This window comes from Pleurodeles waltl, chromosome 10 (assembly GCF_031143425.1).
Source record: "Pleurodeles waltl isolate 20211129_DDA chromosome 10, aPleWal1.hap1.20221129, whole genome shotgun sequence".
NCBI lineage: Eukaryota > Metazoa > Chordata > Amphibia > Caudata > Salamandridae > Pleurodeles > Pleurodeles waltl.
The window spans coordinates 1,011,504,250-1,011,532,135 of record NC_090449.1 but is presented as its reverse complement, the minus strand read 5'-3'; the positions used below and the strand labels follow the sequence as shown (position 1 = coordinate 1,011,532,135).

Below are 27,886 nucleotides of genomic sequence, written 5' to 3'. Positions count from 1 at the left end.
ACTCTTCATTCCTACAGAGAAGAATGTTGCCTTTGTATATGCTCTCCTAATTCTTAAGCTTAATGTGTGGGTTTTCAAATGTGGAATGTTGATGCATTTAGATATTCAAGTAAACATAGATAATTACACACACAGGGGACAGTGATTATCCCTCTTTAAGGATAAATCTTCTTGTTTTTTTAGGTTTCTGAAGTACACCCATACAAAGCAGGCCTTCAAGTCAGAAGAGGTGTGTATGTAAGAATAAACAACGTTGTCAGGTTCTGAAATAAGTAATATACTGCAGAACTATTTTGTACGTTCTCTTTTAGGCTGATTTAGGAATGGAATAGAATATGTTTAGTATTATTATGAGTATGATATTAATAGTCTGTGGCTGTATTTTACTGTGTTGTATACAAAATGGATGCTCTCTTACCCTAGACATGTTTAAACACACAACAAGATGCACCTGTAGTCGGCCTCCAATACCCCTGAAATTCCTGATGAACAGGACCCCTTTGGCGCAGGGCAAGGAAAGGACGCCAGCCACTCCAGCATTCAGCCACACACATCCTGGAGACCATCTCCTCCAGTGCTTTTAGCCCTCAAGAAAAAGAAGCAGAAGCTCTACCTACCCAAGCACTGTTGACTCTCAAATGAAGACCACATGCAATGAAACCTCACAAGAGGCATCCTACCATGGCACAGCACAACTTCTGAAATGGTCTGGCAGAAGGCGCTGCCACCTCCAGGGCCTTCTCCGCTTTCTGGCTCAGGTTGACACTTGGTTGAGTTTTCTGATTAAAAAAAGACCTGTCTTAAGGGCATTGAGCACTCTGTCGTTAAGTTGTACGCAGCTAAGGCCACTGACAAGCCTCAACACCTACCAAGGGCCTCTGTTGAAGACTCCTCTGGCACTCAGGCCTACGTTGAATCACCTGACCAGTCTTCAAGCCTCCGTTGAAGACACTGACAGAGCCCAGGCCTCTGTCAACTCTGAAGACAGTGTAAATGTTGAATGCACCATTGACGACCGGTTCCAAGGATTCAGAGCAAAACATCTGTCAGTGCTCAAAGAGCTCAATGAAAGGCAGAAGTGCCTCTTCATCAATCCAGTCTTCTGGAAAATTTCAGCTGATCCGCTTTGCCGAAGTCAGCAGAGACTCTGCCTCACAAGAGGAGGCTTGCCTTAGAGGGAGAACCTGCATAGGAGTCCTATCCCTTGTGGATTAAATCCCAAAAAGATAGAGACAAGCACAAGCTCTCCTTAGCCTTCACCACTCCATCCTCCACCTCCATTGCCATGTTCACACACCACCTCTGTTGCCGCTGCCAGAATCACCTGAAGGGTCTCCATGCTCCTTTTCTCATCAGGACAGCACTTTTGGTCCTGCTGGTCTGTTTGAAATGCCCTTTGAGCCTGGACCTACAGATGACCCTTGGGACCACTACATTACTGATCCCCTGGGTGATGTAGACTTTGACCACTATTCCGTCATGGCATCCCCCTCATGTTCAGCCTCTTCTGTCCATGATACCACACTATACTACTAGGTCAACCAGCGGGCACCCTACTTCCACAAGTGGTAATACATGTCCTCCACAAGGAACATAATTTCCTCCTAGAGATGCTCTGTAAATTAGAACAGACAGTGCAGTTTTAATCCATGCTTAAGGGCATGCTTGAATCCTCCCCTGAGGCATTGAAGGAGCCTGTGAAGGCAAAAGTAGTAACACCGAGGGTGGAAAACAAGTACAAACCTTTGCCTAAAGACCCAGTCTACATCAGAGGCCATGTCCCCACTCCCATGACTCTCTAGTTATCCACACTGCCTGCAAGATTACCCCTGCTCAGTTTCCTGATAGAGAGAAGGAAGCTGTCAGACTTGTCTTCTGCTGTGGCTGCTCCCGGTAGGAGGAGATGTAGGAGCTGTAGGAAAATCCACTGTTGCCATGGTTACCCCCCGACTGTTTAGGTTTTGTTGATGCCGACTTTGATTGAAAGTATGCTGGGACCCTGCTAACCAGGCCCCAGCACCAGTTTTCTTTCCCTAAAACTGTACCTTTGTCTCCACAGTTGGCACAGCCCCGGCACACAAATAAGCCCCTTGTAAAAGGTACCCAAGGGCCCTGTGGCCAAACCTCACAGCACAGTGAGGCCAGTGTGGGATTTATTGATCCACACAGAGGGCATCTTAGAGATGCCCCCTGCATGCCAGCCCAACTGCTAGTGCTAGGCTGACTGGTCTCTGCCAGCCTGCCACTTCCAGACCAGTTTCTGGCCAAATGGGGTGAGTGCCTTTGTGCACTCTGTGACCAGGAACAAAGCCTGGCGTGGGTGGAGATGCTTCACACCTCCCCCTGCAGGAACTGTAACACCTGGTGGTGAGCCTCAAAAGCTCAAGCCTGGTGTTACAACGCCCCAGGGCACTCCAACTAGTGGAGATGCCCACCCCCGGACGCAGCCCCCACTTTTGGTGGCAAGTCCGGGGAGATAATCAGAAAAACAAGGAGTAGTCACCCCCTTAGACAGGTCCACCCCTAAAGTCACCAGAGCTGATGTGACCCCCTCCTTAAAATATCCTCCATCTTGCTTTGGAGGATTTAGCCTAGTAGGATTAGGGAGCTGCCCCCCTCCCCAAAGGGAGGAGGCATAAGGAGGGTGTAGCCACCCTCAGGGACAGCAGCCATTGGCTACTGCCCTCCAGCCCTAAACACACCCCTAAAACTAGTATTTAGGACGACCCTGAACCCAGGAAGTCAGATTCCTGACGACCCAACAAGAAAAAGGACTGCTGACCTGAAAACCCCCCAGAAAAGAAGGGAGATGACAACTGCTTTGGCCCCAGCCCTACGGGCCTGTCTCCTGATTCAAAGAATCTGCACCAGCGACACACCTTGCGGGCCCAGCGACCTCTGCCAATTTAGAGGACTGCCCTGCAACTCCAAGGAACCAAGAAACTCCCGTGGACAGCGGCCCTGTCTATAGCAACAAGAAGAAACCATCTTTAAAGGGACTCTCACCTCACTCCAGAACCGTGAGCCCCACCACTCTGCACCCGATGCCCCTAGCCTGTGTACAGAGAAACCAACACCACAGAGAGGACCCCCAGGCGACTCCGACGACGTGTCCACCCTTAGCCGACCTCTCTGCACCCCTATGACGACGTCTGCAGAGGGAATCCAGAGGACCCCCCCTGACCGCGACTGCCCGATAACAAAGAAACCTGACGCCTGGAAGAAGCACTACACCCGCAGCCCCCAGGCCCGTGAAGAAACAACCACCGGTGCAGCAGTGACCAGCAGGCGGCCGTCACCCTTGCCCAGTAGGTGGCTGCCCCGAGAAGCCCTCCTATGCCCTGCCTGCAATGTCTGAGTGACCCCCGGTTCCCTCCATTGATTCCTATAAAAAATCTGACGCTTTGTTTGCCCACTGCACCCGGCCGCCGATGTGCAGCTGAGAGTGTATTTTGTGTGCCTGCTTGGTACCCCCCCAGTGCTCTACAAAACCCCCCTGGTCTTCTCCCCAAGGACGCAGGTACTTACCTACTAGCAAACTGGAACCGGAGCACCCCTAGTCTTCATATGCGCCTATGTTATTTGGGCCCATCTTTGACCTTTGCACTTGACCGTCCCTGTGTTGCTGGTGCTGGGTGTTTGGGGTTGACTTAAAGCCCCAACGGCTGGCTGCCTGTGCACGGGAGACTGAACTTGTAAGTGCTTTACTTACCTCAAAAACTAACCTATACTTACCTCCCCCATGAACTGTTGAATTTCACACTGTGTCCACTTTTAAAATAGCGTATTGCCATTTTATGCCAAACTGTGTACATCAGTGGTTCCCAACCTTTTGACTTCTGTGGACCCCCACTTCAACATTACTGGAACCCAGGGACCCCCACTAATTTATAATTGGAATCCGGGGACCCTCTACTGAGTCATTACTGAAAGCTGGGGACCTAATCTGTTAACATATTTTAATTTTCTAAGCAGTCGCGGACCCCCTGAGGAGGCTTCGTGGACCCCCAGGGGTCCCCGGACCACAGGTTGGGAACCACTGGTGTACATAACTGTTTTGATTCAAAGTTCTATCTATACATATGCAAAGTACCTTACATTTAATATACTTACCTGTAGTTTGAATCTTGAGGTGCTAAAATAAATTCAGAAAATAATATTTTTCTATATACAAACCTATTGGCCTGGAGTTAAGTCATTGAGTGTGTGTTCTCATGTATTGCCTGTGTGTGTACAACAAATGATTAACACTACCCTCTGATAAGCCTAACTGCTCGACCACACTACCACAGATAGAGCATTAGTATTATCTATTATTGCCTCTGTCAAGCCTCTTGGGGAACCCTTGGACTCTGTGCACACTATCACTCACTTTGAGATAATATATACAGAGCCAGCTTCCTCCAGGCGCTAATTAAACATTTCCCTGAGGAGTTCAGGAAAAGCGGTGAGGAGATAGTATCCGAGTGCAAGACCATCTCCAGAGCCAAAATCTGTTCTGCCCAAGACACCGCAGACACAGCCTCCATTGGCAGTAATGCCAGCATTGTCCTGGGATGCCATGCTCTGTTCGCATTTCTGGCATTAAGCCTGGACGTCCATCAGCATGCCCTCAAACTGACATTCGACGGGGAACACATATGTGGGCCAAATTTAGTTGGCATATGTAGGAAAGTACCATCTTGCCTGACATGTTACCCCCATTTTTGCTTGTATGTATGTTTGTTTTTGCCTGTGTCACTAGGATCCTGCTAGCCAGGACCCCAGTGCTCATAAAGTGTGCCCTGTATGTGTTCCCTGTGTGGTGCCTAACTGTATCACTGAGGCTCTGCTAATCAGAACCTCAGTGTTTATGCTCTCTCTGCTTTTAACATTGTCACTGCAGGCTAGTGACTAATTTGACCAATTCCGATTGGCACACTGGAACACCCTTATAATTCCCTAGTATATGGTACCTAGGTACCCAGGGTATTGGGGGTTCCAGGAGATCCCTATGGGCTCCAGCATTTCTTTAGCCACCCATAGGGTGCTCAGACAATGCTTACACAGGACTACCACTGCAGCCTGAGTGAAATAACGTCCACGTTATTTCACAGCCATTTTACACTGCACTTTAGTAACTTATAAGTCCCCCTATATGTCTAACCCTCACTTAGGGAAGGTTAGGTGCAAAGTTACTTAGTGTGCGGGCACCCTGGCTCTAGCCAAGGTGCCCCCACATTGTTCAGGGCAATTTCCTTGGACTTTGTGAGTGCGGGACACCATTACACGCGTGCACTACATATTGGTCAATACCTATATGTAGCGTCACAATGGTAACTCCAAACATGGCCATGTAACATGTCTAGGATCATGGAATTGTCACCTCAATACCATTCTGGTATTGGGGGTGGCAATTCCATGCATCCCCGGGGCTCCAGCATAGAGCCCGGGTACTGCCAAACTAACACTCTGGGGTTTTCTCTGCAGCTACCGCTACTGCTAACCCTCAGACAGGTTTCTGCCCGCCTGGGCAGCCCAGTCCCAGGAAGGCAGAACAAAGGATTTCCTTTGAGAGAGGGTGTTACACCCTCTCCCTTTGGAAATAGGTGTTAAGAGCCTGAGAGGAGTAGCCTCTCCTGGCCTCTGGAAATGCTTTGAAGGGCACAGATGGTGCCCTCCTTGCATAAGACAGTCTACACCGATTCAGGGATCGCCCCAGCCCTGCTCTGACGCGAAACTGGACAAAGGAGAGGGGAGTGACCACTCCCCTGACCAGAACCTCCCAAGGGGAGATGCCCAGAGCTCCTCCAGTGTGTCCCAGACCTCTGCCGTCTTGGATGCAGAGGTGTGAGGGCACAATGGACACCTCTGAGTGGCCAGTGCCAGCAGGTGACGTCAGAGACCCCTCCTGATACTTGCTTACCTTTCTCTGTAGCCAATCCTCCTCTGAGGGCTATTTAGGGTTTCTCCTGTGGGTATCTCATCAGATAACGAATGCAAGAGCTCACCAGAGTTCCTCTGCACTTCCCTCTTCGACTTCTGCCAAGGATCGATTGCTAACTGGTCCAGGACGTCTGCAAAACTGCAACAAAGTAGCAAGAAGACTACCAGCAACATTGTAGCGCCTCATCCTGCCGGCTTTCTCGACTGTTTCCTGGTGGTGCATGCCCTGAGGGCTGTCTGCCTTCACCCTGCACTGGAAGCCAAGAAGAAATCTCCTGTGGGTCGACGGAATCTTCCCCCTGCCAACACAGGCACCAAACTTCTGCATCACCGGTCGTCTGGGTCCCCTCTCATCCTGACGAGCATGGTCCCTGGAACACAGGAGCTGGGTTCAAGTGTCCCCGACAGTCCAGTGGCCTTTCTGTCCAAATTTGGTGGAGGTAAGTCCTTGCCTCCCAACGCCAGACAGTAATCCTGTGTACTGCGTGAACTGCAGCTGCTAGGGCTTCTGTGCACTTTTGAAAGACTTCCTTCGTGCACAGCCTAGCCCAGGTCCCCAGCACTCCATCCTGCATTGTCCAACTCTCTGAGATGGACTCCGACTTCGTGGGACCCCCTTTTGTTGTGCTGAGTTGACTGTCGTGCTCAGATCTTCTGAACACCTGTTCAGGTGCTTCTGCAGGTGCTGCCTGCTTATGCGTGGGCTGTCCGTGTTGCTGAGCGCCCCCTCTGTCTCGACCTGTAAGGGGCGACCTCGTGGTCCTTCCTGGGCCCTGGCAGCACCCAAAATCTTGCAGCTAGCAAGAAACAACTCTGCATCCTCCAGCACCCTGTGGGACATTTTCTGAACAAAGGAGAAGTTCCTGGCACCTTCCGAATCTTCAGCTTCTTCCACCAGGAGGCAGCCATTTTGCCCCTTCATCCGGGGTTTAGTGGGCTCCTGCCCCCCGGACACTTGCGTGACTCTTGGACTTGGTCCCCTTCCTTTACAGGTCCTCAGGTCCAGGAATCTGTCTTCAGTGCTTTGTAGTCAGTTGTTGTCTTTGCAGAATCCCCTATCTCGACTTTACTGTCTTTCTGGGGTAGTAGGGTAACTTTACTCCTACTTTTCGGGGTCTTGGAGTGGGGTATCTTGGACACCCTTAGTGTTTTCTTACACTCCCAGCGACCCTCTACACACTACACTAGGCCTGGGGTCCATTCGTGGTTCGCATTCCACTTTTGGAGTATATGGTTTGTGTTGCCTTTAGGCCTATTGTCTCCTATTGCATTCTATTGTGTTCTACAGTGTTTGTACTACTTTTCTAACTGTTTACTTACCTGATTTTGGTTTGTGTGTATATTTTGTGTATACTACTTACCTCCTAAGGGAGTATATCCTCTGAGATACATTTGGCATTTTGTCACTAAAATAAAGTACCTTTATTTTTAGTAACTCTGAGTATTGTGTTTCCTATGATATAGTGCTAAGTGATATAAGTGGTATAGTAGGAGTTTTGCAGGTCTCCTAGTTCAGCCTAAGCTGCTCTGCTATAGCTACCTCTATCAGCCTAAGCTGCCAGAACACTACTTATCTACTAATAAGGGATAACTGGACCTGGCACAAGGTGTAAGTACCACAAGGTACCCACTATAAGCCAGGCCAGCCTCCTACAACATAATGCTAGAGAAAACCAAGGAGGACAGCAACATCGCAAAATCAATTGGTGCCGTTCAAACCCCAGTTAATAAGCACTCCTGTTTGTGGCAACAATCTAGAGGATGAGCTAAGGCCACTTCTCCCAACCAGCCACACTCCTATAAGAGGCAACAACAATCCTATAAACAGGCTGGTTTGGGTTATACCAGAGGTGCATACAGGAACAATAGCAATAAGGGTAGGGGTAAAGTTTACTCGGGTAAAGGGGCCTCCACGTTCAAACACTGACATCCTGCCTTCCCCCATTCACTTGCCATTTTTCTGGAGGAGATGCACTGAGTGATTTCCTCCATCTGGGAAGAAATCACTTCAGATCAGTAGGTTCTGGCTTTGGTCTATCATGATTACTGCACAGAACACCTCCTAACATCCCCAACATACCACCCGCACATAAACCCTCTGCAGAGAACATTTTCACCTTATCATGGACAAGATGCAACCAGTTCTAAGCAAGGGCACAATGGAGTGTGCCTTATCAACAGGATAAAGATGTCTACCCTCGTTCCCAAGGAGAACAACTTCCTCTGGCCATTCGTGGGACTCAGGCTCTTCAACAAATACATTGTGGCAGACCATTTTCACATGACAACCCAGCAGGATGTCATTCTCTCCCCCGACAAGGCAATTACTTGATGGTGTAAGATCCCAAAGATGCTTACTTTCATGTACCCGTCCACTCCACCAGTACTACCTCCTTTTTGTGGCAAGTAGACAGCACTAATAATTTAAAACACTGCCCTTGGGGGTTACCGTTTCCCCGAGGGTATCCACAAAGTTTGTACCGGTGGTTGCTGCTCATTTAAGAAGGGACTGCACTCGTGCTCACCTACCACGACGATTTGCTGATTAAGAGTAATGCCTAGCCCACACTCAAACTGAAATCTCCCTGCTCCACATCCCGGGATTCACCATAAATGTCTCCATATCCCACCAGGTCCAGACCTTCTTAGGGTCCATCCTAAATGTCTTCATATGCAGAGCCTGTCCCAACCAACAGAGGATGTGTTATTTCAGCAGCTAGTGCCTCTTTTTCAGCCCTGTTCTTAACTTGCGTTCAGAAACATAATGTGCCTGCTAGGTATGATGGCCTCATGTAATGCCATAGTTCCTCAAGCCAGACTTCATATGCACCCATTGCAGAAGTGTCTTTCAACACAGTTGTCACAAGTGGAAGATTATTGGGAAGATCTGATGTTGTTGAATGCCAACGTCCATTGCTGTCTGATGTTGCAGGTCTTTCGCAGACCTCGTACTGCAGGTGACTAGTACCATGTATGCCTCTCTCTCTCAGGTTGGAGGGCGTATCTAGGCGATATGACCATACAGATGGTATGGCCCCCTAAATACGAGGGGGGCCACAACAACTATCTCAAGATCCTGGTCATATGCCTAGCTCTCAAAACATTCTTGACGATCATCCAGGGCAAAGTAGTCGTTTTCAAGACACAAAACATGACTGCCAGAAGAGAGGCTGTATGCATTCTCCCAAGCTGTCAGCACTAGCCCAGCAGATCTGGCTGTGGACTATCTTCCTCAGCTTACACCTCCTGACTGAGTGCCATCTGGGGGTAGACAGGCTCAATTAGACACATCCCTGTGTGGGAACCTCGCCGGCAAGTCCACTCACTTCAACTGCAAAATGCCCAAACTTTGTCTCTAGATACCGACACCCAGTCTATGGGCAGTACTCTTTTGATGAACTGACAGGGGTTTTGCCCTCACTTTTCCTCCTCTCACTCTTTCTATACTTGGTAAGGAAGATGCAGAAAACATCCCTCTCACTCCTCCTGGTTGCTCCCACTTTGACTTGGCAGAATTGGTACTTAACATTTCTTGAGATGTCTATCAGCTCCCTTGAGAAGCTCTCTTAACAGACTGGATCTCTCATTTAGAAACAAGGTTGAACCACGCACCAAAACTCTACCTGATCACCACAGCGATTTGGCACATGAGGGCTTAGAGTTTGGTTATCTCAGTCTCTCACAGGAGTGCTTGACTAGCCTGCATGAGCCTGCAGACCAACTACCCACTTATGTTATGGTTGTAAGTGGAAACGGTTTGTCTATTATTGAACTCACAGGCACTTGGTCCCCTTAAAGCCTCCCATCCAGGATTTCCTTTATTACCTTATGTACCTACACAGGACTCTTTTACAACTCCATACAGTTATGCTTGGCTGCTACATGCAAAATAGGGAACATTCTTCCTTAATAAGACCTCTGTCATCAAAGCATTCATGAAGGGCCTCAAGGATCATTTCTCCCAGAATTCACTCCAGCTTTGCATAAGACCTTAATGTTGTACTCACCAGTCTCATGGGCCTCTCTTTGAACCTTTCTCTTATCTTGACTTTACAGTTACTCTCATTGAGCTTCAGGCACTTAGCCTGAAAATTCCTTTCATTCAGGTTGTCAGGGAGATATTTGTTCTCAGAATTAATCCTAAGTTCCTCCCCAAGGTAGTATCCTTTTTCCACCACAATTGCACTGTTGAGTTCCCAGTATTCTTTCACCAGCCTGGCTGTATGAAGGGGAGAGCCCTTCATCCTCTAGACATTAGACTAGGCTCTTCCGCAAGCTTGACCAACTCTTTGTATTTTTTGCCAAAGACCACAGGAGCCATCCTATCTGAAAAGCTGGCATGGCTTGATGGCTAGTCAAGTTCATCCAGACCTGCTATGACAAAGTGAAAAGAACCCTTCCTCTCTCCCCAGGGCTCACTTCACACAAACAAAGGTGCAACCATGGTGTTTTGGTCAAGTGGCCAACTGGTCAAAACCACACGTTTACTAAACACTATTGTGTGGATATTCTAGCCTGTAAAAAGGCTTGGGTTGCCAAAACAGTACTAAAAACTTTGTTCCTGACATCTGCACTTTCTACTGTCTAACCACTGCTTAGAAAGGGAAATGCTTTACAGTGCATGCAGTGCATGTTAATCTTGTGGGAAAACAGGGCTGATTGCAGAGGCCCCCTAACTTTTTGCCCCCATTTTCCACTTTATGCTGGTGTTTTCCTGTCTCTGATGGTGCCCTGGGTACTGCTAACCAGTCCCAGGGCCTGTGCTCTGTGTAAAATGGATATGCAAATTAGGCTAATTATAATTGGCTAAGTTAACCTACCTACATGCCCTACCATATACTAGGGACTTATAGGTAGGTTAACTTAGCCAATTATAATTAGCCTATTTTGCATATCCATTTTACACAGAGCACAGGCCCTAGGACTGGTTAGCAGTACCCAGGGCACCATCAGAGACAAGAAAACACCAGCATAAAGTGGAAAATGGGGGCAAAAAGTTAGGGGGCCTCTGCAATCAGCCCTGTTTTCCCACACAACCCCACCCCCCCCGAGCCCACACGCCCAGGAGACTCAGCCCAACCCTGGGAGAGTCTTCCTGGCTTGTTAGGCGAGGAAGACAGTGAAGAAAACTGGCTGTCCCTTTGCAGGGCCTACTCTGCCTTACATCCTCCTATCAGGGTCACTCCCTCTGGGTAGTGAAGCCATCCCAACAGTAAAAGGACCCAACTCAAACTGAAACTTCCCTCTAGGGGGGTCTTCCTCCTCTCTCTCTGCCAACTTGGGTAGTGAGGTGCCCACCTCCCCTACTCCTAACTTTGCTAGGGCAACACCTAGCTTACCCAAAGAGGTCACCCAACACTTGAGCAACCCCACCATGACCAATAGGGTCAGGGGGCCTACTTTGCTATTGGCCTTGGGGTCTGCCTCCCAGGCCAAGTACAGTGCTGCCAGGAAGGCTAGCACCCAGCAGAGGCTACTGACAGCTGTCAGTACCCAGAACCACACCCTAAGCTCTCCACTGACAGGTGGCTGAGCTGCTTTAGGGGCAACTTTGGGGTCCTGGCACCCCTCTTGCTGTCTAGAGTGGGGGGCTACCACCTCTTGTGGCAGACACCCTCCTTCCACTCTCCCTTCTGTCAGTGCAGGGGCAACACCCTGCATCTGGACAGCTGCCTGACTACTCAGGGCTTCCTTGGGGTCAGGGGAGGCCTCACCAGGGCCAACTCTGGGCTCCCCCCCTACTGGGGCAGAAGGCCTTTGGCTCCCTGGAACTCTCTTTAAGAGTGGCCTACCCTTCCTTTTCTTCTTTCCTTTTCTTGGGGACCCCTGTCTCCTAACTGTAGGGACTGACTCCCCAGTACTTTGGGTTGGGGGGGGCGCCCTGGGCGACCACCTCATCTGGGACCAGACTCCCCTCTGGGAGGTCATTGCCCAGGATACAATCTAGGGGGAGGTCAGCACTGACTACCACCTTAATCCAGTCAAGGATACCCTCCCTCTCTAGGGACACTATGGCTACAGGTTTGGAGGTGACCTCCCCTGTGGCTATCCTGACTTTCTTTGTCTCTCCTGGGACATACATGCCTGGTGTCACTAACCGGTCACTCACTATAGTGTGACTGGCACAGGTGTCTCTCAGGCCAGTGGTAGGGATCCCATTCACTTGAATGTGGTGGAAGTGCCTACTCCCACCCTCAGGGATCACCAGCTTACCATCTGGTCCTGTCTCCCAGCTCAATGCTAAGAGGACTTCATCATCTGAGGAATCCTCCTCCATGGCTACACTGGACAGCCCAATGCTAACCACCTTCTTTGGACAGGCTGCATCTCCTCTGAAGTGACCTGTCTGCTGACAGTCAAAGCAAGCCCTACTGTCCAAGAGTTTTTTTAACCCAGGGTCTAACTGTCTCTGCTGGTCAGAGTGGGAGTGGGATTTACTCTCCTCCTTCTTAGGGTTCTGGGGTACAGAGGGAGTCTCTGTGGTGGGCTTACCACCTCCCTCCTTAGGTTTTTGGGGACCTGTCCCCCCCCTTCTTGGAGTCTCCCCCCTGGGACTTGCCAACCACCCTGGTTCTCAACCACTCATCAGCTGCCTCCCCTAGCTCTCTAGGGTTGGTCTGCTTAGAGTCCACTAGATGCTGGCGTAACCTTTCTTGGGTACAATTGGTCAAGATGTGCTCTCTCATGATCAGATTGTATAACCCCTCATAAGTATCTACTTTGTTACCAATAATCCAGCCCTCTAGTGCCTTTAGTGAAATGTCCACAAAGTCAACCCAAGACTGGGTACTGACCTTCTGGGTGTCCCTGAACTTCATTCTATATTGCTCTGGGGTCAGACCAAACTTTTTAGTTAAGCACCTCTTCATACTAGGGTATGAATCTGCCTCCTCCCCCCTTAAGGTCAGAAGCCTATCCCTCCCTGAGTTGGGGACCAACTCCCACAAAAGGGAACCCCAGTACTGAGGCTTGACTCTCCTCATCTGGAGGGCCATCTCAAAGGCCCCCAGCCACTTATCTATGTCATCCCCCTCTACATAAGCAGGAACCACCCCCTTGGGTAATCTAGGGCAAACTCCCCCACCCATGGACACCTCAGCTTCTTTATCGCTGCTTCCATCTTTTTTCTCTTTGTATGCCCACTTTTCCTTTTCTAGGGCCAGCTTCTCTGCTTCCAAAGCTATGTATGCTAGCTGGGCTTCCAGCTCTCTTTCTCTGATGGATGGGTTCTCTCTTCCTGAAAGGACCCCCTTCCAACCACTAGCTTTGGGTCTGCCCCTAGTGACTGTATCTACTGAGGACCATTCTTCCTCATCCTCACTTGGGCTCAGATGCCTTCCCTCCCCTGAGAGGTTAGAGTTAGCATCTTCCCCTTTTTCTTCCTCCTCTGGAGCTTCCTCTGTGCCTAGCTCTTGGGCCTCAGCCCATGCTGTCAGGGATGTGATCAGGATTTGCTTCATGAGGTCTGTGGTTGCAGGCAACCCTCTTTCAGTACACAACCCCCTAAGGTGGACTACTGTCAGTGTGGGTAGGCTAGCCAGATCAAGCTCCATGGTTCCCTAGTTTTGTGTCAACAAAAAACTTTTTGCAAAAATTGGAAACAAGAATTTAGAAAAATTACAAAAATTCAATAATTGAAATTAATCCAAATTTAAAAATTAAAAACAATTTTTGCACTAGGACAATTTAAAGGATTTTTAATTTGTTTTACCCAAAACTGTAACGTGACATTGAACACAAGTACAGGATCCCGTCGCTGCTTCCAATTATGTTGGAAAATGGGTTATTGGTAAGGGCAGGTAGGTACCTACACCTAGCAACAAGCCACTAACCTCCAATTAGGTACAGTTAGGTCTCAGTAAATTAATCCCAGCTCAACCCTTGGTAGCTTGGCAACGAGCGTCAAGGCTTAACTTAGGAGACAAAGTGTAAAGCATTCAAATATCACAAAACAGTAATTAAATAAAACACAGGAAACAGTTTAAAAATCCAAAACCAATTTATAAAAATAGTTTATATTTTTATCTTTAAAATGACACAAAAACGAATAAAATTGGTTCAGGGGAACCGGAGATATGAATTTTTAAAGTATTATTATTTTTCTAGCGCTTAGAAACAAAAAGCGCCAATCGGGTCATCTGGTTGCACCAGGACCGGGGCAAAGTCAAAGTTTCAGGCCGACCGTGATGGAGCCCTGCTCGGCTACAAGTCGCGGGAGGCCTCGGTTAAAAAGTTACCTTCTGACTTAGTCTTTATTTTTAAGTTTTTCTTCACCGGGACGAACCTGCCAGTTGAATCCGACCTCCTGGAGCCCTTGTCCGGATACGCGATGTGGGTTTCCTCGGTGGAGACTTTTACCTTCGGACTTAGTCGTTTTTTCGAGATGAAAATCCTTCGACCGGGGTAAACCTGGATCTTGATCCGACGTCCATGGAGCCCTTCTCGGATACGATGGCTGGGAAGTCCCGGTCAACTTTTTACCTTCGGACTTAGTCTCTTTTTTGGATGTTTTTCTTTACCGGGACGAACCACGAAGTCAGGCCGGGTCGCGGTTGAGGCAAGCCGGCTAGAATTTCCGCGGCGGGTCGGTCCCTCTCTGGAGCTTTTTTCCAAAAATTCTCAAATCTTTTCCAAACTTCTGGGGCTTCACCCAGATGTTCTTTTAAGGTTCTTTTGGGGTCCACAGCTCACCCCAAGGGTCCAGAAGTTCTGTGATGGTCCTTGGGGGGTGCGGACTTCAACTCCCAGAATGCACCTGGCGCAAACTCCTTTTTGGCCACTGGACAGTGGTCAGCTGGTCGCTTTCTTCAGGAGTTGGTGCAGGGGACTCTGGTTAGCAGTTTTTCACCTGTAGCAAACAGGGAGTCCCTCCTTGAACCAGTTGAAGCCAGGCAAAGTCCTTCTTGTGGTGAAGCCCAAGTGTGCAGCTGGTGCAGTCCTTCTGAGTGCAGGCCAGGGGTCCAGCAGGGCAGTCCTTCTTCTCCTTAAGTTCTTTCTTCTTGAAATTTGGTGGGGATCTGAGGTGTGGGTGCAGGTCTGCCAGTTTTATCCTTGCTCCTGGGTGAAAAGCAGGGGGGTCCTGGTTCTCCAATCAGGGACAGGGTCGTCCCCCTGTGATGACCACTTCCTGGGAAGTGTGGCAAAAATCCATCCCAGAAGGCAACAGTCTCTAAAAATCCAACATGGATGCATCTGATTTTTGGAGGTTACATCTGGCTGAGCCCACCCACTGGTGTGGCTAAAAATCAAAAACACACCCCTCTCCTGCCCTCTCCTAATCTAATCAAGGGGGCACCTAATTGTCTGGGGTTGCAGGATGTGGGGGTGTTGCTGGGTGCTCCAAATGTCCTTCTATGCCTTTGAAGACCAGTTTGGCCGCCCTCCCCCTTCCTGCCTCACCATCTGCTGAGGGGAGATTCTCTCCCCCAAGCACATTCCTTTGTGTGAAGCCAGGCCACTTCACACCTCATCAAGGCAGCCTGGCAGAAGCTGCTGCAGGCTGGCCAATCAGAGCACAGCAGCAAAAACAATGCAGAGCTGAAATTGGCAACTTTTTAGGTAAAGTCTAAACTTTTTACCTGAACAAGTTATATTAAATCAACAACTTGGAGTTGTGGGAGTTATTACAACAATTAATTTGATACCAAATTCTTGGTATGTAACATTTAAGGAGACTTTAAAATTTAAAATAAAGTCTGCCCATTCTAGCCTATGAAGGCCATTTACTTCAATGAGGGGAAAAACGAATTTGGCTGTTTTTACCTCATTGAAGTAAATGGCCTTCATAGGCTAGAATGGGCAGACTTTATTTTAAATTTTAAAGTCTCCTTAAATGTTACATACCAAGAATTTGGTATCAAATTAATTGTTGTAATAAATCCCACAACTTCCAGTTGTTGGATTTAATATAACTTGTTCAGGTAAAAAGTTTAGACTTTACCTAAAAAGTTGCCAATTTCAGCTCTGCATTGTTTTTGCTGCTGTGCTCTGATTGGCCAGCCTGCAGCAGCTTCTGCCAGGCTGCCTTGATGAGGTGTGAAGTGGCCTGGCTTCACACAAAGGAATGTGCTTGGGGGAGAGAATCTCTCCTCAGCAGATGGTGAGGCAGGAAGGGGGAGGGCGGCCAAACTGGTCTTCAAAGGCATAGAAGGACATTTGGAGCACCCAGCAACACCCCCACATCCTGCAACCCCAGACAATTAGGTGCCCCCTTGATTAGATTAGGAGAGGGCAGGAGAGGGGTGTGTTTATGATTTTTAGCCACACCAGTGGGTGGGCTCAGCCAGATGTAACCTCCAAAAATCAGATTCATCCATGTTGGGTTTTTAGAGACTGTTGCCTTCTGGGATGGATTTTTGCCACACTTCCCAGGAAGTGGTCATCACAGGGGGACGACCCTGTCCCTGATTGGAGAACCAGGACCCCCCTGCTTTTCACCCAGGATCAAGGATAAAACTGGCAGACCTGCACCCACACCTCAGATCCCCACCAAACTTCAAGAAGAAAGAACTTAAGGAGAAGAAGGACTGCCCTGCTGGACCCCTGGCCTGCACCTGGAACCTGCACTCAGAAGGACTGCACCAGCTGCACACTTGGGCTTCACCACAAGAAGGACTTTGCCTGGCTTCAACTGGTTCAAGGAGGGACTCCCTGTTTGCTACAGGTGAAAAATTGCTAACCAGAGTCCCCTGCACCAACTCCTGAAGAAAGCGACCAGCTGACCACTGTCCAGTGGCCAAAAAGGAGTTTGCGCCAGGTGCATTCTGGGAGTGGAAGTCCGCACCCCCCAAGGACCATCACAGAACTTCTGGACCCTTGGGGTGAGCTGTGGACCCCAAAAGAACCTTAAAAGAACATCTGGGTGAAGCCCCAGAAGTTTGGAAAAGATTTGAGAATTTTTGGAAAAAAGCTCCAGAGAGGGACCGACCCGCCGCGGAAATTCTAGCCGGCTTGCCTCAACCGCTAGCCGGCCTGACTTCGTGGTTCGTCCCGGTAAAGAAAAACATCCAAAAAAGAGACTAAGTCCGAAGGTAAAAAGTTGACCGGGACCTCCCAGCCATCGTATCCGAGAAGGGCTCCATGGACGTCGGATCAAGATCCAGGTTTACCCCGGTCGAAGGATTTTCATCTCGAAAAAACGACTAAGTCCGAAGGTAAAAGTCTCCACCGAGGAAACCCACATCGCGTATCCGGACAAGGGCTCCAGGAGGTCGGATTCAACTGGCAGGTTCGTCCCGGTGAAGAAAAACTTAAAAATAAAGACTAAGTCAGAAGGTAACTTTTTAACCGAGGCCTCCCGTGACTTGTAGCCGAGCAGGGCTCCATCGCGGTCGGCCTGAAACTTTGACTTTGCCCCGGTCCTGGTGCAACCAGATGACCCGATTGGCGCTTTTTGTTTCTAAGCGCTAGAAAAATAATAATACTTTAAAAATTCATATCTCCGGTTCCCCTGAACCAATTTTATTCGTTTTTGTGTCATTTTAAAGATAAAAATATAAACTATTTTTATAAATTGGTTTTGGATTTTTAAACTGTTTCCTTTGTTTTATTTAATTACTGTTTTGTGATATTTGAATGCTTTACACTTTGTCTCCTAAGTTAAGCCTTGACGCTCGTTGCCAAGCTACCAAGGGTTGAGCTGGGATTAATTTACTGAGACCTAACTGTACCTAATTGGAGGTTAGTGGCTTGTTGCTAGGTGTAGGTACCTACCTGCCCTTACCAATAACCCATTTTCCAACAAATCTACAAACACAAAATCTACGAACAGAAAATGTTACCCTGCTAGCATCTGTTCTTAGTGTGTAGTGCTTTAGATTCACATGCACCCAACCTCCGTCCGTCCCAGGAGCCTGTGCCAGCTCCAGCTCTCAACCCTTGTCACCTATTTTACACTGAAAATACACATAGTGCACCATGCTTTCACTCACCATTCCATACATGCACTCACTTAAGTTGTGTGTGTGAAACAGTGCAATCCGGAGTCAGTGTCCATGTGCATTGCCCAGTAGTGCCCATGTGCATTGCCCACTAATGGAGCAGTCATAGTTCATACTGTGATTCAGAAGACTTTTTTGCAGAACAGCAACCTGCAGACATCTAAACCCATCACTAGAAGACAATAGTGCCCACAGCGTGTAATTGTACAGCCCTATATGCTACAACAATGTTTACAGAGTAAGTAACAGGGTTAGTAACATTTTCCTATCCTTTGTTTGACTATTTTATCCCATGCTTCAGACTATGATTTTAGATAGGTACATGTTGACCAGGGTTTTTGTCTTAGCGAGCTTAATCAACATAGCTCTTATTCCACATTGCTCTGCCAGTAACTGCCTAAAACCGATGAGTATATATTTATTCAAATTATTATGATATAATTCAGTGGTACAGTCCTGTATTACTTCAGTCTGAAGAAAGCTAGTCATCCTGCCTCCCTTTTGAAGTAGCCAAAACAATGTTAGAAATCATGCTTTCTGTTTTTTCCATGTAAGAGAACATATTAGATATGAGTGAATTTCTAATAGACTTACAGTAGTGTCATGGCAGTGTCTGAATTGAGAAGAGTAACCCAGTGATGACATGCATTTGTGCATCTTTGCCACTGTAAAGAGTATCTTTACACAGAAACCTCTGAACCACAGAAACATTTTAATTAACATTAGAATGACATTTCAAAAGAAAGAGCAACGGGTAATGCACTTAACAAAAATGCATTCCATCCACCATCATCTCATCATACTTCAGCATTACTCTAAACTGAACCATAACACACACTTTTAACCTGTAACTAAAATTAACATGTATTCCTGTATTGATTCGTACCTCATACCTAACCTTTTCACTCTGCAGATGGTACATAATTGATTGGTAGCTGTGCAGTTTGGTCCTTTACTACCATCAAGTATTGTGGTCAGATAATAAACCACAAGGCTGGTGAGGGTGGCTTTTAAGTGAAAACCTGAACTCTGAGATATCAGGACAGGTTCATATTACACTTGTTACTCATTTTATCTTTTTATGTTACATATTTACTTTGCTTCAATTGGCATGATAGCAGGTCCTTTTTTCAATCAGGGACATATTTGTTGAACTATTAGGTAAAGTACTTATTTATTTTTTTAACTTTTTTTGTTTTTCCTTTCAAACATAGACAAAAAGCAGTTCACACACAAGTCCATGTATCAAAGCCAAGTAATAAAGACTTCAAATGCAACCCTGATATCTCCCTGGGCAAAAGACAAATCACATCTGCTGGGGTATATCTTGCATCAACTTAATTTAATCATCACTTAATTACATTAGCCAAGTTTCATAGCGCACGTCACCTCCTCCCTGTGACCAGTAAGTGGAATACTTGACAGTGTTGGTCTGCGGTAAAAATGAGAGACATATATCGGAAGTTCAGCTGTTGAGATTTTAGTGAAAAAATGATTTTTTTCTGTCTGCATATGTGAAAGATATTTAAATCATATTTTATTTACTTTTAGGTTAGAGAAAGCTGATAAAATATTTTCGGAAATCTTGAGTAGTTTGAGATTGTTATTATTTAATTGTGTTGTCATTCTAAATTAAGAAAACAGTGTACATGGAACAAATTTAGCCTTGGACATATGGGTATGGGTCCCACATGGATGTAATCTTCTTGTGCACAAGACTTGGCTGAAGACCATACCTGCACCAAATCTCTGTATGAGCATAACCCTCTGCACATTGCTGGCTATACACATTGGAGGTTCATTGCAGGGTCTGACCATTGGCCAAGTCAACAATTTTAGGTTTTGGTTAATAACCATATTTGACATTTTTCCATGAAATTTCTTAGGCTCTTTTCCCAAAATATGTTGTATGAGTAAAGAAAACGGAAATTATTACTCTTAACGTAGAGCTAGTGTTAGGCCGTGCTCCTAGAACTTCCAGACTTAAGTATGAAAATGTATTGTGTGTAGGGCTTCACAAACTTCGGAAGCACAAACTAAGCGTTGCACAAAATGCAGCAGCTTAGCTAACTCTTAATGTACCTTATCCTTGCTCAATTGCCTAATATCTCCAAAGTTTCCACTGGTGGTTGGCACATGACAGAACTACATTTAAAGCTCTTACCCTAACATACCAAGGCTCCCGTGTGCAAGGCCCTCTTTATCGCAAGCTTCTCATCAAGCCTTGTGTTCCAATCTGTCCCGCCTCAGATCCTTAAATGCTCCTTGCATTCAGCCACCTAGATTTCAACACGTGCTATTCCTTTTCCGTGTAAGTGGCTTAGTATTGGAATCATTATCATTATAAATCAGGTGTGCCAGAAGTTGCCAAAAAAGTTGTTCTCGTCAGAATAATATGGTTATGCCGGCTGCAGTCTGTAGCCCACTAATGGCTTTCTAGCGCCTTAAAACTCATATTGAGTAGCAGCCCAACTTTATAAATCATTCATTCATTCATACTGTCCTAAACCAAACCACTGTTTTTATATTCCTTTATTACCTACCCACTGCCCTTCACTCAGATAGTATAGTGACTTCATTAATGCACTCACCTCACTTGCCAATGCATGTTTTTTGCTTGTCACTGGTGCATTATATCCATTGTAGAAGCGCTATATTTTTGTCTTTTTCCTGCAGATTGTTGAATTTTGAGAGGATTAAAGCCTGGATGCACTCTTTGCCCATCATCGCAGCTTAACCCCTTAGCTGCCAGGCCTTTTCCCCCTCAGGTGGCGAGCCTTTTTTTTGGCTATTTGGGGTAGTTCAGGCTTACGTCCTTATAACTTTTTGTCCACATTAGCTACCCACGCCAAATTTGAGTCCTTTTTTTCCCAACATCCTAGGGGTCCTAGAAGTACCCAGAGTTTGTGGGTTCCCCTGGAGGAGACCAAGAAATTAGCCAAAATACAGCTGAAATTTTGTTTAAAAAAAAGAAATGGAAAAAAAGTGCTGCAGAAGAAAGCATGTGATTCCCCCATTACCCCCCCCCCCCCCCTCCGAAAATGGCATCAATAAAGGGTGTGCAGTGCTAAAATTACCATTTTCCCAGCTTTCAGAAACAGGCAGACTTGAATCAGAAAAACACATTTTTCAACACAATTTTACTGGGACATACCCTGTTTTTTCTCATGTTTGTGCTTTCAGCCTCCTTCCAGTTAGTGACAGAAATGGATGTGAAACCAATGCTGGATCCCAGACAGCAACAGCTAAAATAAATAAATATTGAAATTGAGGCAAAAAAGAGACATTTCTGTCCTCCTTTTCTTCTTTAACTTTTTCCAGCTATGGCAGATTACTGTTCCATCTGCTGGACTCTTCTGGTTTCGGGGATATGTAGGGCTTGTAGGTTCAGCAAGAACCCTATGTACCCAGAGCCAATAAATTAGCTGCACCTTGCAATTGTTTTTCATTGTATACAGGGTATAGAGCAATTCATTTGCTGAAATATAAAGAGTGAAAAGTAGATATCAAGGACACCTTTGTATTTCCAAAATGGGCACAAGATAAAGGGTTGAGAAGCAGTGCTTATTTGCACATCTCTGAATTCCGGGGTCCCCATAGCATGTGAATTACAGGCCATATCGCAACTAGACTTTTACACACTGTCTTACATTTGGAAGGAAAAAATGAACAGAAAGACAAGGAGCAATAACACTTGTTCATCTATTGTGTTCCCCCAAGTCTCCCGATAAAATTGGTACCTCAGTTGTGTCGGTAGGCCTAGTACCCGCGAGAGGAAACACCCCAAAACGCAACATGGACACATTAAATTTTTACATTGAAAACTGACGTGTTTTTTGTAAAGTGCCTAGCTGTGGATTTTAGTCTGTAGCTCAGCCGGCACCTAGGAAAACCTACCAACCCTGTGTATTTTTGAAAACTAGACACCTAGGGGAACCCAGGGTGAAATAACTTGTGGCGCTGTTGCGTAGGCTCTCATTATTCTAATGAGACTGCTATATTTTGAGCTGCAGAATCGCCTGCGGTGTGGGAGACGGAGTCTTACCCACTACAGGTGACACCTGTCGCCCTAATAAGGGTTTTGCTCTGCCTAACTAGCAGTGCCTCATCTCTACCCAAAGGCAGGGATGATTGGGCAGCCGAGCGCTTGACATAATTGATTTCTCAGGGAAACCGTGGCCACTCAGGTCTCATCCGTTTCTTTGTTACATTAGTCTCACATACACAATGACAAACAGAGGCAATATATATTTCAATAAGATTTTAATGAAGCGACTGCATCTTAGATAGCAAAACATGTGCTACAATAACCAGGACGATACAGCATGACAAGATTAAGATTGTGACACGGAGAGTGAAGCATAGAAATAACGCTACCATATTGTCACTAGAGTACATAGACTAATTCCTACCTAGGCTTCTAATAGAGCACATCATGTTAAGCTCTAATTCTGCCCTCCAGGTTCCCCTGGGAAGACATCATCCCCCATACCTGGGCAAAGGCCTGAAGTCTGCATAAGCAGCTGTAGCAAAGCGTTCAGCAATCAGCATACAGTCGTGATTCTCTGGCTGGAATCTCTCTCTAACGTGTAAGGGACAAGGGAGTGTTTATGTAATAAAACAGCTGATGTTCTGATACAATGTCTCTACATAAGGATGTATGTTTTTCTGTGAATGTCCGAGACAAAACTTGTACCACGTTCACTGGCAACCTATCTTACTGCAGCCTTGAAAGAAGCACAGAGTCAGCAAGAATGTCTTGTTTGAGAATGTAGTGCTGGGCAAAAACAGCTAGTCCGAGAGAAATAAAACAAGACCGCGAAAGTGGCTCTTGTAAAAATAATAAACGAAGCTGAATAAAATATATCTAGGTTAAGGTGCACAGTGGCAGGCCTAGTGTGCTAAAATAACGTGCATGAAGGTATAATTAAAATGGCTACACAACAGTGCCCTCACCAGGTTCTGTTACCCAGAATTCTTTGCAAGCCTCAAAATTTGGCAAAAAAACAATTTTTCCCCTCACATTTTGGTGCTGCAAAGTTCTGGAATCTGAGGGGAGCCATAAACTTCCTGCTACCCAGCATTTCCCCACATCTACCGATAAAAATAGTACCTCACTTGTGTGGGTAGGTCTAGTGGCCATGACAGGAAATGCCCCAAAACACTATGCGGACACATCACAATTATCAATTACAAAACTACCTGTTTTTGCAGCGGGAGGGCACCTGCATTTTCGGTCCTGGGCTCAGCACCCATCTAGGGAAACCTACCAAACCCAGACATTTCTGAAAACTAGACCCCCGAGGGAGTCCAGGGAGGTGTGACTTGCGTGGATCCCACAGTGTTTTCTTACCCAGAATCCACAGCAAATCTCAAACTTAGCTATTAAAAAAATCAAATTGTCCCCACATTTCTGTGTGGGATCACCGCTATGGCACAAATTTCCTACCACCTAACGTTCCCCTCAGTCTCCCGATAAAAATGATACCTCACTTGTGTAGGTGGGCGAAGTGCCTGTGACAGGGAAGAACCAAAAACATGTCCAAATTGATGGGGAACCAAAGCGGGTCCAAAAGGGCAGTTTGAAAAAAAAAACGTTTTTAGGCTCACAAGTGGAGCAGAATTGTATCTGTGTAGATGCGACAATGCTGGGTAGTAGGAATTTTGTGGATTCCTGCAGATTCCGGAAAGTTCCATCACAAAAATGTTTGGGAAAATGTGTGATTTCAAACAAAGTTGGAGGTTTGCTGGGCATTGTGGGTAAGAACATGATGCGGGTGCATGTAAAGCAAACCATGCGGGACTCACCCAGATGTTTAGTTTTCAGATGTGTCTAAGTCCTATAGATTCTTCTAGATGGCAGCGTCCCAAAGTCCAAAAAGTGCAGCCCTCACCCTTCCAAGTGGGACGATTGTGAGAGTTAGCCAAGCTCTCATGGTCCAAATGTAAAACCAAAACCCAAAATAATCAAATGTCCTCTTGTTTGCCGTTATGATAAAATCTTTTAGTGTGCGGGGGGAGTTGAAAGACTGTTATCTCCTTGAAAAATCCTCCATCTTGGTAGGGAGGACAGGGACCAATAGGGTTAGGTCTGTGTCCTTCCTCCCCAAAGGAAGCGGACACCAGAAGGATGTAGTCACCCTCAGGGACAGTAGCTGCTGCTCTCTGACCCCTCTTATGCCTCTAAATCCAGGATTTCATGGCGCCCCTGAACCTAGCTCGTCAGATTCCTGTCGACCTCAAGAAGACGACAAAAAGAAAGAACGGCTGCTAAGCTGACCCCCAGCAGAGAAGACGGAAGACACCAACTGTCTTGGCACCAGCCCTATAGGCCTGTCTCCAGCTTCTGAAGCCCCGCTACAAAAAGGCGACGCATCCTGCAGGACCAGTGACATCTTAAAAGCCTCAAGAAGACTGCCTGCAACCCAGAGGATCAAGATCTCCCATGGACAGCGGCCCTGTTCAGAAAGAAAGTCCAGCAAAGGACTCCAGAACTGGCCCAGATCTACAAGTCATGCCCACTCGGCACCCGACTCCCACAACCTGTCCAGGTGGTCCAACCAACTAGAGCTGGTCCCCCAGACGATTCTGACCTAGTGTCAACCCTGGGTTGACCACTCCTGTCCAACAAGATGACACCTGCAATCTAAATCCAGAGGACCCCCCTGACTGCGAGAGAACCAAATGAAGATTCCCGACGTCTAAAGGTACCACTTCACCCACAGCCCCCTGGCCTTGGGGAATCTGACCACCGGTCCAGCAACGTTCAGCAGGCAGCCCTCCTCCTAGTCCCGCCTGCGGTTTTCCGGAACCGACCCCATGGACCTAGCCTGCTTCTGAGGGCGCGTGTTGGGTGCCAATTTGAAAATTGCACTGTCAACTTTTAAAACAGATATTTGCCATTTTTGTGAAAACCATATAAATTGCCAAATTGAGAAAAGTGGTGTTGATACATATGCTTGATACTGACTCACAAATGTACTCACCTGAAAACTGAATCTTGTGGTTCTAGAAATAATGTAACAAAACATAAGTTTGCTATATAAAACCAATTGGACTGGAGTTAGTCATTGAGTGTGTGCTTCATTATTTGCCTGTGTATGTACAACAAATGTTTTGCACTACCCCCTGATTAGCCTAAGTGCTTGACCACACAACCACAAAAGAGAGCATTAGTATTATCTACTTTAGCCCGTTAAGCCTCTGGGGAACCCCTTGACTCTGTGCATTCTATATCTCATTTTGATATTGTACATACAGAGCCAGCTTCCTACAGATTGGTTATTTGAATTGGGCAACACTAGTGGCCTGGACTCCTCTCCGGCCTCCAGCCTTCTGTCATGCCGTGGGGTTGGCTACGGAGGCAAGTTCTGCTCTGGTAGATATGTTAAAACATGTTTTGGAGGTGTTGAGTTTACAACTTCCTACTGTTCAGTTGCCGATGGACCCCTTACTAGATGTCCTACATCCTGACTAGTCTTCTCTAGAACCTTCCTTCCTTATTATGAGACGCTTAGTGATATCCTCTTGGTGGTTTGGGCCAGCCGGAATCTGGGCCTCCTGTGGAACACCCTTTTTCACACATACTGGCTCCCAAGGAACCATCTTGCCTCCGTCAACATCCGACTACTCATAGCTTTGTGGTGGTTGCTGCTTTACCTGAACAAAGTCTTGATCATGTTCCTCCTGTCCCTACAGAGCGAGAGGCCAGGCAGCACTCTTCTGGTAGGTGTATTTACGCTTCAACTAGCTCTGCTCTGCATTCTATCAACACATTTTGTGTCCTTGCTCATTTCTCCCACATCTTGTGGAGCGCATTTTACCTTCTCTCCTCGAGGAGGCTCGAATGTTCTGGTTGCCTTAGTATGGAATGGTTAACAAGCTGCCAAGCTTACTATCCAATGTGGTATGGATACCACTGATTGTGTTGGAAGAGTTAGGGCCTCTTCAGTGTCTCTGCATCAGCAGGTATGGTTACGTCCCTCCAAATGTTCGGAGGCTGTGCAGGCAACTTTACTTGACATGCCTTTTGATGGCACCTCTATTTTTGTGGCGCATGCCAACTCAGCTTTATGCTGATTTAGAGATGCTCATTGTAGTTCAGTGTTAACACCTCTTGGTGGTACAGGGTCTTACTCTGTAATGGTTACCTTCCATTGTTCAGGGGTGGTTTTATTTCCATTGTTGCTTTTCTCTCCACCTCGAGAGGTAGTGTGTTTCTTTTCTTCCAGTATGACACGGTGCAGTGTTCCTGCTCGCTGCAGGTGCTTTTTCTTATTTTTATGCATACCTTGGCTTGCACCCAAGGTGGTGTTCCTGCTTTAGCAGGTATAGCATTTCTTTTTCCACTGTCGTGGACAGGTTCCATTATTGTTTTGTGATCCTGTGTGGGTCTGACACCTCTTAAACTGGGTTTTTCTGTTGTCTCTGCTAATGGTTGCATTGTCTAAGAGATTGTGCTCTCTACAGGGTTCTTCCGCGTGTGAAAGTCATTTTCTGTTTCCTGCTCTTCGGAGCAATTAGTGTAGGCTTTTAGCCATACTTTCTGTATTTAATTATTCCCTTTCGGGAACTTATTAGGTGCTCCTTTTGGGAGTGGTTCTGTATAGTTCCTTCTATAAGTGGACTCTACCGGTGCACTTGTTTTTTTTTCCCCATTTTTTTGGATGAACACCCTATATTTTTAGGTATCTCCTTTCCCACTGGTGCAGTGGGAAGTGGTGTTTTCAGCTTTCAAGTCCATGTTCTAGATCCCCTCAGGGTTTTTTGTTATATCTTCAATTCTAAGTGTCTATCTTACTTCCCTTATTATGAACGATTTTACTTGTTTTCTTCCATTCGGGGGGTACATTTTGGCCCTTAAAGTGCACTGGTTTCTACCCCTTATTGTGCTTTTCTCATGAACTGCTGCTTGTCCTCTTTTGTGCACAGGCCCACATGCTTTTTGTCTGGCCCTGTGCCATAGTCGTCATCTTCATTATGGACGTCATCATCCTCCTTCTGATCGGTGTCTACTGTGGCCTAGTGGTTAAGGTCTGGGACCCGCACCCTGAAGGTTGATGGTTCTAGCCTAGGTGTCTCTGGTCGTCATTTACCTGCTTTAATTTCTTCTTTCTTTTGATCCTGGATGCACTTCACTAATTGTTCATATATATATTTCTTCCCTGCTGCTTCCGTTTTTCCACAATGTCAGCTGGCCTCCTTTTTTCTTCTCCTTGCCCTGCTCTTTGTAGGGTCAGGGCTTCATCCATCTGCCTGTGGGTCCTTGTTCCCCCGTCCCCCTCTTTTTCCCTATGGGTTCTGTTTAACCCATAGTCTTTCTTCAAGAATGATAGCCTTGCCCTTCCAAGTTAGCTGTTTCCGTCCATACTCCCTTTGGGGTTTCTACCTCCTTGGGATTCTTTCCCCTTATTTGTGACTTTGGTCATCTTTATGACCTCTGTGTTCTGGCAATCAATGTGTAGGCTTCGAGTCTTAGCAATTGCTTAATCCTTTCTATGATGGCTGCACGAAGGTAGTTATGTCTTCTACTTCCATTGGACATTTATTCCTCTGTGACCACATATTGTTTTGTTCGCTTCCATCTCTCCTTCAATATTTTATTATTCAGTCCACATATATGCAGGTTTTATCCTTCTGGGACTCTGCTTTTTGACTTCTGCCATTTCTTTCAGCAACTTTTTTCTACCTGCTGGATGCATCGTTGCCATGACCTTGGCCTTTTTATGGGTGACATCGTCTCCTTTGGTGGTCTTCTGTCTGGTGTTAACCTTGTTTCCTACACTGCAAGGTTTTCTATTGTTTTCTATCGGAAGGTTGTTCTACCAGCCTCTTTTTAGGTTTTTAGTCCACTAGCATTATTTTTTCCTGCTTGGCCGGCTTTTTGTCTTTCTTGAGGGGTATGATTTTTCGCTCTACTTTCTTTTATTTTGCTACTATGTTGCTGTTTGCTCAGCACTCTTCTTTCTATATTTCTAAATATTATTATTAATATATATATGCGTGTGTGTGTGTGTGTATAT

General features: G+C 46.6%; 1 protein-coding gene across 2 annotated transcripts in view; it reads left to right on the top strand.

Annotated features, from left to right (window-relative positions):
• DNAJC13 (DnaJ heat shock protein family (Hsp40) member C13) overlaps positions 1–27,886 on the top strand; it is an 876,382-nt gene that overhangs the window by 490,911 nt on the left and 357,585 nt on the right. For both annotated transcript variants that reach the window (XM_069211911.1, XM_069211910.1), the window contains one exon: positions 184–229. In XM_069211911.1, coding sequence (XP_069068012.1) covers positions 184–229 — 46 coding nt within the window. The remainder of the gene's footprint in view (positions 1–183; positions 230–27,886) is intronic.